Source organism: Macaca nemestrina, chromosome 7 (genome assembly GCF_043159975.1).
Source record: "Macaca nemestrina isolate mMacNem1 chromosome 7, mMacNem.hap1, whole genome shotgun sequence".
Taxonomy (NCBI): domain Eukaryota; kingdom Metazoa; phylum Chordata; class Mammalia; order Primates; family Cercopithecidae; genus Macaca; species Macaca nemestrina.
In genome coordinates this window covers 170,105,086-170,117,793 of record NC_092131.1, presented here as the reverse complement: position 1 = coordinate 170,117,793, position 12,708 = coordinate 170,105,086, and the positions used below count along the sequence as shown (strand labels likewise).

Sequence of the window (12,708 nt, the reverse complement as noted above, 5' to 3'; positions counted from 1 at the left end):
ACCCCCATGCCTCACACCCACTCACACTCCACACCCCCATGCCTCACACCCATTCACACTCCACACCCCCATGCCTCACATCCACTCACAGACCCACAGCCACACACCCCTACTCACACCCACTCACACTCCACACCCCCATGCCTCACATCCACTCACAGACTCACAGCCACACACCCCTACTCACACCCACACTTGCACTCCTACACACCCCATGCTGTCTCACACACACATGTACATCCACACACATACACTCCCCCCCCCCGACACTCCTCCACACTCACACTCTCAGGTACATTCACACAGCCACACACACCCACTCACTCATGCACCCCTACACCCACATGTGCATGTACACACCCATTTCCCACACCTGCCCACACTTAAACTCACACCCACACTCATACATCACATTCCACACACACGCATGCTCACACATGCACACGCACACACCCACACCCACTCACACTACACACACACACAGCCCTGCAGCGCGCTGGCCAGGCCTCCCCCAGTGTACGTGCCACCCCACCAGCACCATCCCTCCTCCTAATGATCCTGCTGCCCTGTGAGCTCTGGAGGAAGACCGGCGCCTCCCGCATACCATCCTCGCGCTGCCGTGGAAGCAATGCCAGAAAGAACTGGACTGGGGGCTTCAGCCAGTGAAGCGGGACCGGGCAAGCAGCCTGGCTGTGGGAGGGGACGGCCAACAGGGGCAGAGAGGCAAGCCTGCCAGGGTGGCCAGAGCCGTGTGCCCTGCAGAGCTTCTGAACTGGACATACAGGTCCAGTCCCAAAAGTAGTGTCCAAGGAGCACCCCCAGAAGCCTGTGCCCTCCCGGCTGCTCAGTTAGAGCCAGACCGGGATGGCCCCGCATCACCTGCCACTCCATTCACCCTTGTCACAGCTGCCCCGGTGGGAGACAGCCTGGCTGGCCTTCAGACGCCCTGTGTCCTCTGGAGCGGGTGAGGCTCATGGAGGGCAGGCGGGAGCACACGGGAACCGGCACGCAGAGGCACACCCGAAGTCCCTCCTTACCTCTCCGACCGAGTTGGACAGAGCTTGGACTATCTTCTCGTGGGCTGTGGCCACCACGCTCTGCCCGTTGATCTCGATGATGCGGTGGCCAACGCGGACGCCCCCTCGCTCGGCAATGCCCCCTCTCATGAGGCTGCAAATCTAAGCAGACATGGTCAGGTCAGCACACGTGTTCCTGCCACACCTGACAGGCGCTCCACCATGTCTCCAAAGACAGGACACGCGGAGGGAAAAGCGCCACGTGATGAGTACGTGCCCGTGCAATTCGTTGACTCAGACGGCACCGCTTATGATCTGGACTGTGTTTCCTTAAAACAAGAGAGTCAATGCCATGGTGTGTGGAGAACCAACACGTTTTCTAACTCCCACAGTGGAACCGGTCCACAGCCGCACCTCCCCCAGGGCCCCTCCCTTTGTGGTCAGGCTGGAGACTGGTGACATAGCCCAAGGCCACTGCCACCTGGCCTCCTGCAGCTGAGCCTGGTTACCATCCTGGAAGACAGGCACTTAGCTGATGGGTAGGCGGGAAAGGAGAGGCAGCCTGTCCCCTGGCCACCAGAAAGGTGGGGCATCTGTTCTGTCAAGGGAAGGCTCTGTTTGCCAGATGCCCAAACGCTCTACATAGGCAGGGAAGAGTCACTTTAATTCCTATATCCCCCCCCACCACCAGGTGACATAAGGGCATTTTGTGCCAAACACACTGGTTCTGTGTTTTTTGGAGACAGGGTCTCATTCTGTCACCCAGGCTGGAGTGCAGTGGCGGGAGTTTCCATTTCCAGCTTAAAAGTGACGTCAAACAGAGGGACTGGAGGGCCTGGGAGCGCCTGTGACCATGAGACTGGACAGACTGGAAAACAGGCGCCCTGCACACCCGTGTTCACGGCAGCAGCGTTCACAACAGCCGAGGGTGACAGCAAGGACTAGCAGAGAAACAGAATGTGCTCTAGGCCTGCAGGGAAACAGTACTCAGCCCTGGAGAGGAAGGAGAGTCCGACGCGCGCTACAGCACGGACAGACCGCAGGGACACTGCGCTGCATGAAACAGGCCAGGCACACGGACAAACACCGCGCGATGCCACTGATATGAGGCACCTGGGGTAGTCAGAATCACAGAGACAAAGTAGACGTGGGGGGCTGCCAGGGGTTGGGAAGCAGGAATGGGTGGAGGTGCTTAGTGGGGACAAAGTTCCCACTGGGTAGGACGAAGTCGTGCAGGAGAGCACAGTGGCCACGGCTGCCTGATACGCAGATGGACTGCCACAGAACTCCGCACTTCAAAATGGGTACGATGCTCGATTTTATGTTATAGATGTACTTTACCACAGTTATTTTTTAAATGGAAACAAAAACCAGAAAAATGGATGTCCAAGGAGAATGAAGACTAGAAGAGAAGGGGGTAGGGAGAAACAGATTCCACACCGCAGCTCCTTCGCCCCGGGGCCCTCTTATCCTGGAGAAAGGAGGCTGTGCTGAGCCGTGGCAGGAGGCGAGTGGCCTGGGATGGGAGAAGCAGACTCACCTCTCCCAAACACACCTGCATGTGCACACACGTGCAGACACAGACAACTGGGAGGGGCCTCCCCCTCCCCCCACATCAGCACCCAGATTTCTGCAGCAGGCCCAGATCTCATCTGACTGCTCGCCCTGCATGCTAAGCACTGCCACCTGCCACAGGGAATGTTTCTGAAGTCACTGGGGAGAACCGCTGCAGGTCGGGGCAGGCGCTGATAGACCCCATTTCCTAGCCAGGCATCCTCCAGCGCCCGCACGTGCTCCCCGGGTGGCTGCGCACGTGGAGGCTGAGAGGACCACCTGTCCCTGCCCACTGGCTCCTGGGATACAAGGTGCCCTGTGGCTGTCCCAGGCCAGCTGGAGCCAGGACTTCAGGCGGGGGGCCTGGCAAGGACAGGAGGACACTGGTGAGAGCTTCACTGGGCATGGTGGGGATGGGGGGCCCAGAGAGGTGACACCGAGGGAAAAGCCACACCGCTACAGGGTCGGGGACAGCAGGAACCCAGGGTACCAGAGTCCTGAAAGTGGAGACCAGGGCCCTCGGGGCTGCGGGTCCCATCCTGAGCACGCTGTAAAGGACAAGTGGCTTAGACCAGAGCAGCCAGCACCCTCGGGTCTCCTGAATGTTATCCCAGGCTCATTGCTCCCTGGAGCCCCTGGTGCACCTCAGCCAGGCAGACGCCTGGACAAGTCCCTGGGGTGGGTGAGTCCTGACCTGCAGGGGGACAGGTGACAGCCTCTGTGACAGCCTCTGTGTCTAGGTGCAGAGGGCCAAACAGGGACAGCCAGCCCCTACCCTCAACCCCCACCATGGCCACGGGCACTCATGAGGCAGGTACAAAAGGTGCGGTCCGCACTTGGGGGTCTGAGGGGCCTGGTGTTTACCGCCAGGCAGCCGAGCCACGCAGAGATGGTGACTGATCTGTAGGGCCGCCTGCATGCCATTTTCTGGATCACTGGGGAGATGGATCATAACCAGGACAGAACCATGCCAGTTCATTCGCTTCATCCAGCCCTCCCTGGCACTCTCAGGGTGAGCTGTCCTGTATCTGGGAGAAAGCCCCTGAGAGCCAGCATTTGCCCCTCCCCTCGGCTGCCAGCCTCTCCCCTGCATCCTGAGCACTGGGGCTTCAAGGAAGTGGGACCCATTTCACAGACAGGGAGGCGGAGGCCAGAGGGTGGGACAGCAGCGCATCCACGAGCAGGGCTGGGACCTTCAGATCCTCCTCGTCCCCAGTCGTGACCCCAGACCACCCCCCAAGTTTCACAGACGCTTGGCCCCCTCCATCACTCCGGAACTCAGACCCCGGATCCAGGGCAGAGACACCAAGCAGTGGGTGGCACCCTCTCTTTCATATTGCCACCCTGGAGATTTTGTCTTCAGAATTGCATGACCCCCTCCTCACTCCAGGCCCCGCAAGTCTGCTGCTGCCCTCAACCCTGCACCCTCTAATCTTTTGAGAAACGCCCATCCACACCACCATCCTCAGCTTCCTGGCCACTTGGACCCACCCAGCCCCATCTTCGGGAACTCTCCAGACTCCCCGCACCTGCCCCAGAAGGCAGCTGGAGACAGCCCTGGTCTCCATCCACTGCCCTCCGCCCGGGCTTCACACTCGCCCATTGCACTCTGGCTCTCTGGGAAGGAAGGCACAGAACCCTGCACCTGGGCTTGGCTGGGCTGCTCCAACTGTCCCCTCCTTTCCCATGCACGTTAATCTAGCCCCCACAAAACACAAACCGGAGTCCTCCCTTCCTTGTCTCTTCTTCCCCTCTCCCCACCAGTGCTCCACGTGGCTGTGTGACCTGGGGCAAGTCACTAAACTTCTGTGTGCCCCAGCTGCTCCAGTTCCTGTGCTCCTCACGCGGTTATAGTTTGGGGGACACCAGCAGACTGAGGGGGCATCAAACTCATCCTGGGCAGGGCTATAGTCACAGGCCCTAAGAGTGGGCAGCCCCCAGGCCACCCTCTCCTGCAGGGCTCCCAGCGACGGGGCTGTCAGGGAGCGGCACTGGCCACCAACCCAGGCCCACCTGCCTCCTAGGCTGGGCAAGGGGTGCTGGAACAGGACAAGCAGCTCCCCAGTGCCACTCAGGAGGCAAAGACTGTGTAGTCAACAGGCTTGGCCAGGCAGGGGCAGCCCGGGGACACCACACAGCGCCCCAAGCTCTGCACAGCACAGCTCCTCGTGAGGGCTGCAGGGCTGTCAGTCCCCAGCTTCCTCCACTGTCCCCAATGCTGGGGTGGGAGGCACACAGGGCCTGGTGACTGTTGGGGTGCGGGAGCCCAGAAGGCTGTCCCAGCCCTCCTCCCTGGGGCCCAGCCATGCCTGTCCACAAAGTGCTCATGGCAGCTGCAGACAGGGCCCCAGCTGACTTTCTGCAGAGCCTCCAAATGAGCTGGGGCAACTGCTTGTGCCCAGGCCACATGTGTGCAGAGCAGTCAGGCAGAGCCGGCCCAGGCCAGACCACCACCTGGCCAGCTCCTGTGGCAGGCGCACTGTCCTGGACAGAAGCCCCAAGTGGGGTGCAGACAACTTGTCCTGGCACCTGTGGCAGGTCCAAGGGCCACAGGCCTTCCTCCTTGGCAAAGACTAGGACCAGCGGGCCCACCTTGGGTAGCTTGGGGTACGTTATGGATTTTCTCTGCTGATCTTCACAAGCACCTTTTGAGGGGAATCCAGTGAGTGTTAAGTGACTTGCCGAGGGTCACACAGCCGGGAAGGTATGGCTGACACTGGCGATGCCCTGTCCCTCTTCGTTCTGGGCGCCGGCTGGCCCCCGCTTCCCATGGGTCTGTGGCTGAGCTATCTGGCCAGTGGGCTGTGGGCAGAAATGACAAGGGCCACTTCTGCCCTGGTCCTGAAAACCTTCAAGGTCTTCTGAGCTCCCAGTGGGGGCTGCGGAAGCCCAGCTGAGGGCAGAGCCTGGGCCCCTGAGTGGCTCTGTGGAGTGAAGCTCACCCCCACCGCGCCTCCTGCAAATCAGACTGCAGCACGAATAAGCAGTCAGCTCTCAGTAATATGAAGATTTGTGGAATCTTTTTCATAGGAGCAAATTTGCTCTAACACAGCAGGGTCAGAGATGGGCCCTGAGCCCAAGCCCTGTGACTCCACCCTGACGGTGGGTATACCCCTCCATGCTGCTTCACCAGAAAACAATGGAGAAGATTTGGTAGTCCTTCTAGAATGTTCTCCCACTGTCTTTCCTCTGTGGCTGTGGGTGGACACACGTCCTCCCCGTCGCCTCCATGCCACTCCACCCCAGCCCGCGATGCCCCTCCTGCTACGCTGCCTCACACTCAGGGCTGGTTTAAACAATTTGGGTATTGCCAGCCCTTTTCTTCTTTATTCCATTTAGTGGCCACATCTCTCCCCTCTGGGTCTTTTGCAGAAGGGAAAACAAAGGAACGAGAATTCCGGCCAAACGCAGGTCAATGAGAGGGTGGAAACTCTGGGCTAAAGAACTTTGGCCCGGGGAACTGGCACAGGCTTTTGGCCAGAACCACACTCAAGCCCAGCATCACCTCCTCCAGGCAGCACTCCAGGCTTCCCATTGCCTGGCGCAACGCCTAACACAGAGCAGGCACTTCACAGATGTCTGCTGAACGGCTGCGTGAACAAGTGAATGAGTACACGAATGGATGAACGAGCGAGCATCTGTTTGTTGAGCACAGTAACTGATGCCACGACTGCTTGTGTCCAAGCCACCGTGCTGGCGAAGCCTGCTGCCCTCCCTCCAAAGCAGGCGACAGCCACTGTGGGGACAAGGGCACCTGGGAAAGGCTGCAGGGGCCCAATCCACGGCCATGCCCTGGCCCTCCCCTTCTACCCAAGACCTCCCAAAGAGCCATGGAAAGTTCCTGTCCCGGGTGGCCTGGCTGTGGGCAGCTGCACCCATGGGCCAGGTCCTGCCAGGCTGCCAGGCATAGCCGCCCCATCAGATGGGAGCTGCTCTCCCTCCCTGGGCCCTGCAGCGGTGGTGGCGGCCCAGGGCAGGAGGAGGGGACTCACAATGCCATTCTGCACACTGAAGCCCAGCTGGTACTTGAGGTCTGGCCGCTTGATGAGGACCGTGGTGACCGGAGGACAGCTGACGATGTTGAGCTTCACCTGTGTCTGGTTCTTCAGGCCCTGCAGAGCATGGGGATAGGAGTCAAAGGCTGGGCCTTAGACATCAAGCCTGACCCAGGATGGGTGAGGCTGGCAGGGCGGAGGCTGGGGGCAGTGAGAACGCACACTGGGTGAGGCAGGCAGTCCCCTCTCAGCCTCGGTAGCCCCTCTGTGCAGTGAGGACGAGCCTCGCTCTGGCCCTTCCCAGAGCTGCCAGGTTTCCAGGGCGGCACTGCGCCCTCTTTCCCACCATGCTCAGGGCACCTCTGCCCTGGGGAAGATGAGCCGCTGCAGGAGTGAGCCCAGGCTCTGAGTGCCACTGGGCAGAACCAATGCGCCTGGCACCAGTTCACCCTCAGGGTGTCGAGGGGGCCATCATCATGCCAGATTCAGGAGAGTTTCCTACGGAAGAATGTGGGGACACCTTCCTCAAAACCCAATGCCCTCCAAGGATGACCTCCTGCAGGGCAGGGAGTGATTGCGCAGCAAATCTCTGAGTGAGGAAGCGGGTGCACCAGGCCGCTGGGGTCCAGTGGGGTTGAAGAGGCATGGGGAGGAACCCAAGCCTCCACCTGGGAGCTGCAGCCCTGGGAGTGGGGACCTCGGCTGCTGAGACCTCGCTGGCAGAGGCCTCTCCCATGTCTGTGTGGCTGCCCATCGGGCAGAAGCTCTGCCGGGCGAGCTCCGAGAGCCAGTCTATGAGATGCTCTGGCCTGGGGAATGCCCTTCATCTCTCTTCATCTCTCACGCTGAACAGAGAGGAGGACGCTGTTGTCTCCAGCACCAAGACCACAGCAGGGTGGGGAGGAACATGCCACAGAGGGCTGGGGGCCAGGCCACAGCTGGGTCACAGGAGTCGCCAGCAGCAGGCAGAGCCCACTCCTCCGCAAGTGGTCAGTGTGAAGGCCCCCACCCCACCTGCCGGTGACCCTTCTGCCTGGCCCCTGACAGCGACAGGCAGCACCTCCCAAAGCTGCAAGCTCACGAGTCTGACGGTCAAGGTGGCCTCCTTACTTAAGGGAACCTGTGTCCCAGAACTCAACCCATGCAGGGTGCCCCACCTCCCCAGCCCAAGAGCACCGAAGGGGTTTCCCGGAAGTGGGACTTTCAGTGCTAACCTGGCAAAGCCCCAGGCAAAACAGGATAAGCTGGTCACTGTATACTCACTGGTCGTTGGGCCCTTGCCCAGGGCCACATGGCTTGATACAGGGCTCAGACAACCCCTCCCCTCCCACCCCAGGGCAGCCCGGGGCCACCTCTGATTCAGACATGGGGAATGGTCTTGAGTTCAAATTTTGATGCCATCATCAACCAATCACTGGGTGAGTCTCCCTGGCCCTCAGTTTCACCGTGGGTGAAGTGTGGATTGCAGCAAAGTGGGGATCAAGTGGGGCAGGGCTGAGGTGACCCCTGGGCGGAGGGTCCCAGGGTGCCCACCTTGATGATGCCTTGGCAGGTGGCGAGCGGCAGCCCCACCAGGCTGGTGCCATTGATGGACATGATCTGGTCCCCGATGCTCAGCTTCCCTGAGCGGGCGGCCGGGCCGCCATTCATCATGTTGGCCAGGATCACCGTGGGCAGGATGGAGCCCCAGCCTGACTCCACCACCACCACGCCCAGGATCTCGCCCTTGTGCTTCTCCAGCTGCAGCTGCAAAGGGATCAGCAGTGTGAGAGGGGCTGGTGGCAGGGACTGGGGCCTCTGCCAAGGACCCACAGAAGGATGAGGCTGACCCTGTCCCAGCACATTCCACCCTGCCATGGGATCCAAGGCTGGCTCATCTCATACAGGAGATGTCTTGGGCTAGAGGCCCTGCCCACCCCACTCTGGCTCCCATGCCTCCCTGGGGTCCACCCAGCAATCCTGGGAACCTGGAAGTACAGACCCCCATCCCCACCCATGCCCGGCATTGACTCCATCCCTACCCATGCCCAACACTGACCTTCCCACCCCAAGCAGGGCTCCAGTGTCCTGGTTCCTGCTCCTTCCACCCCACCACACCCACAGAGGCCAGAGGAAGGCTCTCAGACTCCAGCACCCATAGCCTGCCCCCGGCCTTCACTCTTGTTGGAAAAGTCCTTCTACTTTTACTTCCTCTCAAAGGTCACTGTTTCGGAAACTGCCTGGAATGTCTTCAGCAAGAAACCAGGATCACGCATTCACCCATTCAACAAGCAGCAGAGGCCATCCACTCATCCACCGCAGACAGAACAATTCAGCCCTTTAACAAACAGTCAAGGTACGGGCCATCCCCAGGGTATTTGCTCCTCTCTGCCCATAAGAACTTTCCAAAGTCCCCTGGGGGAAGCCACTGGGACCAGCTAAGGCCTCTGCTACTGGTGGTTTCTAGCCTCCCCTGCCAGAGCACCCAAGCTCCCTTTAGAGATGCCACGTGCTTTTCAGAAATATCTCCCGGGTGCTGAGCGCCGGTTGATAATAGCAGCATTAAAAGGCACATTTTCGAGGTCATTAAAGCCGACTGTAATCAGCTTCTTTGTTACGAACACCTCATTTCACACGCAAGCGCTCAGCTGGAAGGCAGGAGCGAGGTGCACATTCCGGGCCCCACTCGAGTCTGACGGAAGGCAAGGGTGTGCGTGAGGACCCCGGGAAGGCTCGCTCTGCAGGAGCTCAGGGAGCAGAAGCTGGCAAACGTGGCCTCCCTGAGGCCGGTGGGCATGGCTTACCTCCTTGCAGTTCTCCGAGTTGGAGAAGTGGATGAGGTCGTCGTTGTACATCTCCTGGGTGTTGATGATATCGCTGTACTCCTTCTGGCTCAGGTCTTCGGGGTTGATGCCATTGGCTCGCAGGAACTCCTGGTAGGCCACGCTGAAGGCCTGGCCGATGGACTGGGCGATGAGCTGGGCCTGCGCAGAGGGCAGGCCTGCTGGAGACAGGCATGCGGCACAGGCTCCCCGCGGCCTCCTCAACAGGGGCTGCGGCAGGGCTGGGTGCAGGATGCACCCGTAAGCCTTCAAGGGGGCCCTTGTTCCAGCTTAGAAGAACAAGAAAGAAACTGGGGGCCCTCCCTCATCTGGTGAAGGCTGTCTCCCACCAGCACCCCACCGTGAGTGAACCCCCGTGTTGCCCTGAACCCTGAAGGGTCTGCTCCTGACTATCCCTGCCTAAGCTGTGGCATGGCCCAGATGCTCCAGGTCAAAGCTGTTTCAAACAAAGTCTAGGACAATAATGAATTATTGATTACATGTCATACTTTTGCTTTTTTTTTTTTTTTTTTTTTTTTGAGATGAGGTCTGGCTCTGCTGCCCAGACTGGAGCGGGAATGCAGGTGAGCACAACCACATCCAGCTAATTAAAAACTGTTTCTTGTAGAGATGGGGGTCTTGCCATATTGCCCAGGCTGGTCTCAAACTCCTGGACACAAATGATCCTCCTGTCTTGGCCTCTCAAAGTGCTGGCATTGCAGGTGTGAGCCACTGCACCCAGCCCCATCTGTATTTTCTTTCCACTCATCCTATGCCGAAAATGGACTTTCAGTGTGTTTTCTGGGAGCATCATGCTGCTAGTTGTCTACCCTGCATATATTTATTGGTAGCAACAGAACCCAGTGCCCACTAGGGACATGTGGCTGTGCCAGGCCAGGCCTGCAAGACATGAGACCTGGGACTCCACACAGCCCCTACGGAGCACGTGGCTTCTTTCTACTTCCACTGAGCTGCTTCAATGGAGATCACCCACTCTGACATGGCAGAGGCCTGGACATTGAAACAGCACTCAGGGCCTGGCGGGTCGCCTGCTGGGGCGCAGACAGTTGACAGTGGGAGGTGAGAGCTGTACTGAGTTCCCGGAGGTCACCAAGCAGGCTGGCAGCTGTGCAGCCGCGGGAGTGTGGTGGGGTTCTTGGCGACCTCGATGACGTCTCAGCCCACAGCGGGCCGCCCGCCAGGCTCTGGGCTGTGTGAGGCCCTCCTTATGCTCTGTCCTGCTCCTCACCTGCCTCCCCAGCTGCCCTCAAGGGGGTTCTGCACGGGCGCCCCCAGCAAACTCCTACTCAACAGGATCCCTAAACAGGTGAAATAAGGGCTTTGGCCTCAATTCCCTTCCCACTCTCCACGTGGCAGCATGTAAGAGCAGCAGATGAATGCACGCATTGGGAAAGGCAAGCTGGGCGGGATTAGAAGCGCGCAGCAGGCGACCTTCCCTCCAGCAGGCGTGGAACTGCCCTCCCTGACGGGCCCTAAGTGGTTTCTAGGACTTGCCGGTTCCCACGCCCAGGGTCTCTGCCGCTGCCAGACCCGGCTGGGGGCGCGATGCCCGGGGACCGCCAGATGGCGCCGCCGGGCTGGCCTGCGGAGTTGGCGAGCTGATGGGGCTCAGCGGGAGGTCGGGGGCAGCGCCCGCGCAGGAAAGGGTCGGGCCTCCGGGAGAAGTGTAGGGTGGCGGGGGGTCCCTGCCCCACCCACCCGGGATCTCAGCGTTCCGGGGCGCAGGGCGGCCCCCAAGCCTCTGCTTCTGTCTCCGCCTGATGCTGCCACCTGGCTGGGAAGGGCGGCCTGAGAGCACGGGAGCTCCGGAAACCCAGCTCCACCACCCACGGCCCTTGGACTCCACTTGGTCTCCCTTGGGCCACCCCCATTCTTCCTCCCCTTGGACGACATCCTCCGCCCCCGCGGAAGCTCCAAGCCCAGGAGCCGGCTCTGCGGGGCTGCGCCTCCTCCAGGCGTCATCAGGCCCGCTGGTGTGCAGCCAGCCGCCGCCTCCATTCCGGGTCCCGGCTGCCTCCTGGGAGGTGTGGGGTTCAGGGGGCTCGCTCTGCGGCTGGCGCTTCAGAGAAGGGGTCGCCCTGCCAGCCCCAGCTCGCAGCCAAGCCTGTGGGAGTTCACTGCTATGAGGCCAGGAGTCCAGCCCAGGCCCCACCCAAGGGCTCAAGCGGCCTCCTGTAGGTAGGCGGTGGGCAGAGCCTTCAGGCGCTGGAGAGGTGGGGACAGGGAGGCTGCTGTGCGGGCAGGACCACCCTGGGCCTCATCCACCCCGTCTCTCAGCCTCACCTCATCTACCCAATAGGGCATCCCCTGGCTTTAACCCTCCGCATCGGCTGCACCTGGGGGGCTCTCAGTGCCCCTCGGAAACTCTCACCAACTGCCACCCTTCGCCACCGGGCCTGCCCCTGGCCTCATTCCGCCAGCACCTGTGGCCCACGCCCGTGCCAGGTCTCTCAGACATCCTCAGCCCTCAGTCACACAGAAATGCCCATCCAGGTGTCGGGGGGTCTCCGTGTAGCGGTGGAAGGAATGTGTGAGTGCGCTGTTGAAATGCCCTCTTCCCCCTGTAAATCTGCCATTGCGTGAAGCATTTCAAGTGGACCCAGCTTCTTAGGAAGCAGATGACTGCGCCAGCCACAGGTTTGAACCCTGTCTTCAGTTCCCATGCCGTATGTCAGGATCATGACAATATGGGGACCCTTCCCTATTGCCCAGGTCCTGAGACACCCTCAAGTCCTTATGTGAAAAAGAATGCCCTGGCCAACTGCCCATGAAGGATAGATTTTTTTTTTTTTTTGAGACAGAGTTTCACTCTTGTCACCCAGGCTGGAGTGCAATGGTGCGATCTCAGCTCACTGCAACCTCCGCCTCCCGGGTTCAAGCAATTCTCTGGCCTCAGCCTCCCAAGTGGGATTACAGGCACGCGCCACCATGCTTGGCTGATTTTTTGTATATTTAGTAGAGACGGGGTTTCACAATGTTGGCCAGGTTGGTTTTGAACTCCTGACCTCAGGTGATCCACCCACCTCGGCCTCCCAAAAGTGTTGGGATTACAGGCATGATGAGCTACAGTGCCCAGCCATAGATCATTTCTTAAAACTTCACTCTGGCAACAGCCACAAAATTGGCTCACCAGCAGCCCCGCTGCTGGTCTGTGAGTAAGATTAGCCTCCAGGAAGGACAGTTCCTCTCCGAGTTCCCCTCTTGGCCCTGCTGCTCCTTCCTCAGTCCCTCTGTCCCCCTCCAGGCTAAAAACAATGCTCTTCTCCAGCCCAAGAAGGGAGCCAAAGGGCTTGTGATCTTTTCCTGAGTCTTTGGTATCTT

At 59.9% G+C, this 12,708-nt stretch overlaps 1 protein-coding gene across 5 annotated transcripts in view; it reads right to left on the bottom strand.

Moving 5' to 3' along the window:
• The window catches only part of LOC105497507 (amyloid beta precursor protein binding family A member 2), a 236,119-nt gene that overhangs the window by 3,084 nt on the left and 220,327 nt on the right, over positions 1-12,708 (bottom strand). For 4 of the 5 annotated variants that reach the window (XM_071067210.1, XM_071067207.1, XM_071067209.1 and 1 more), the window contains 4 exons: positions 9,349-9,528; positions 8,099-8,311; positions 6,563-6,682; positions 1,038-1,178 (listed from right to left, as the gene is read on the bottom strand). In XM_071067210.1, the coding sequence (XP_070923311.1) occupies positions 1,038-1,178; positions 6,563-6,682; positions 8,099-8,311; positions 9,349-9,528 (654 nt within the window). Of the gene's footprint in view, positions 1-1,037; positions 1,179-6,562; positions 6,683-8,098; positions 8,312-9,348; positions 9,529-9,875; positions 11,492-12,708 lie in introns of those variants that run through there. The other variant, XM_071067211.1, reaches the window with a different exon arrangement.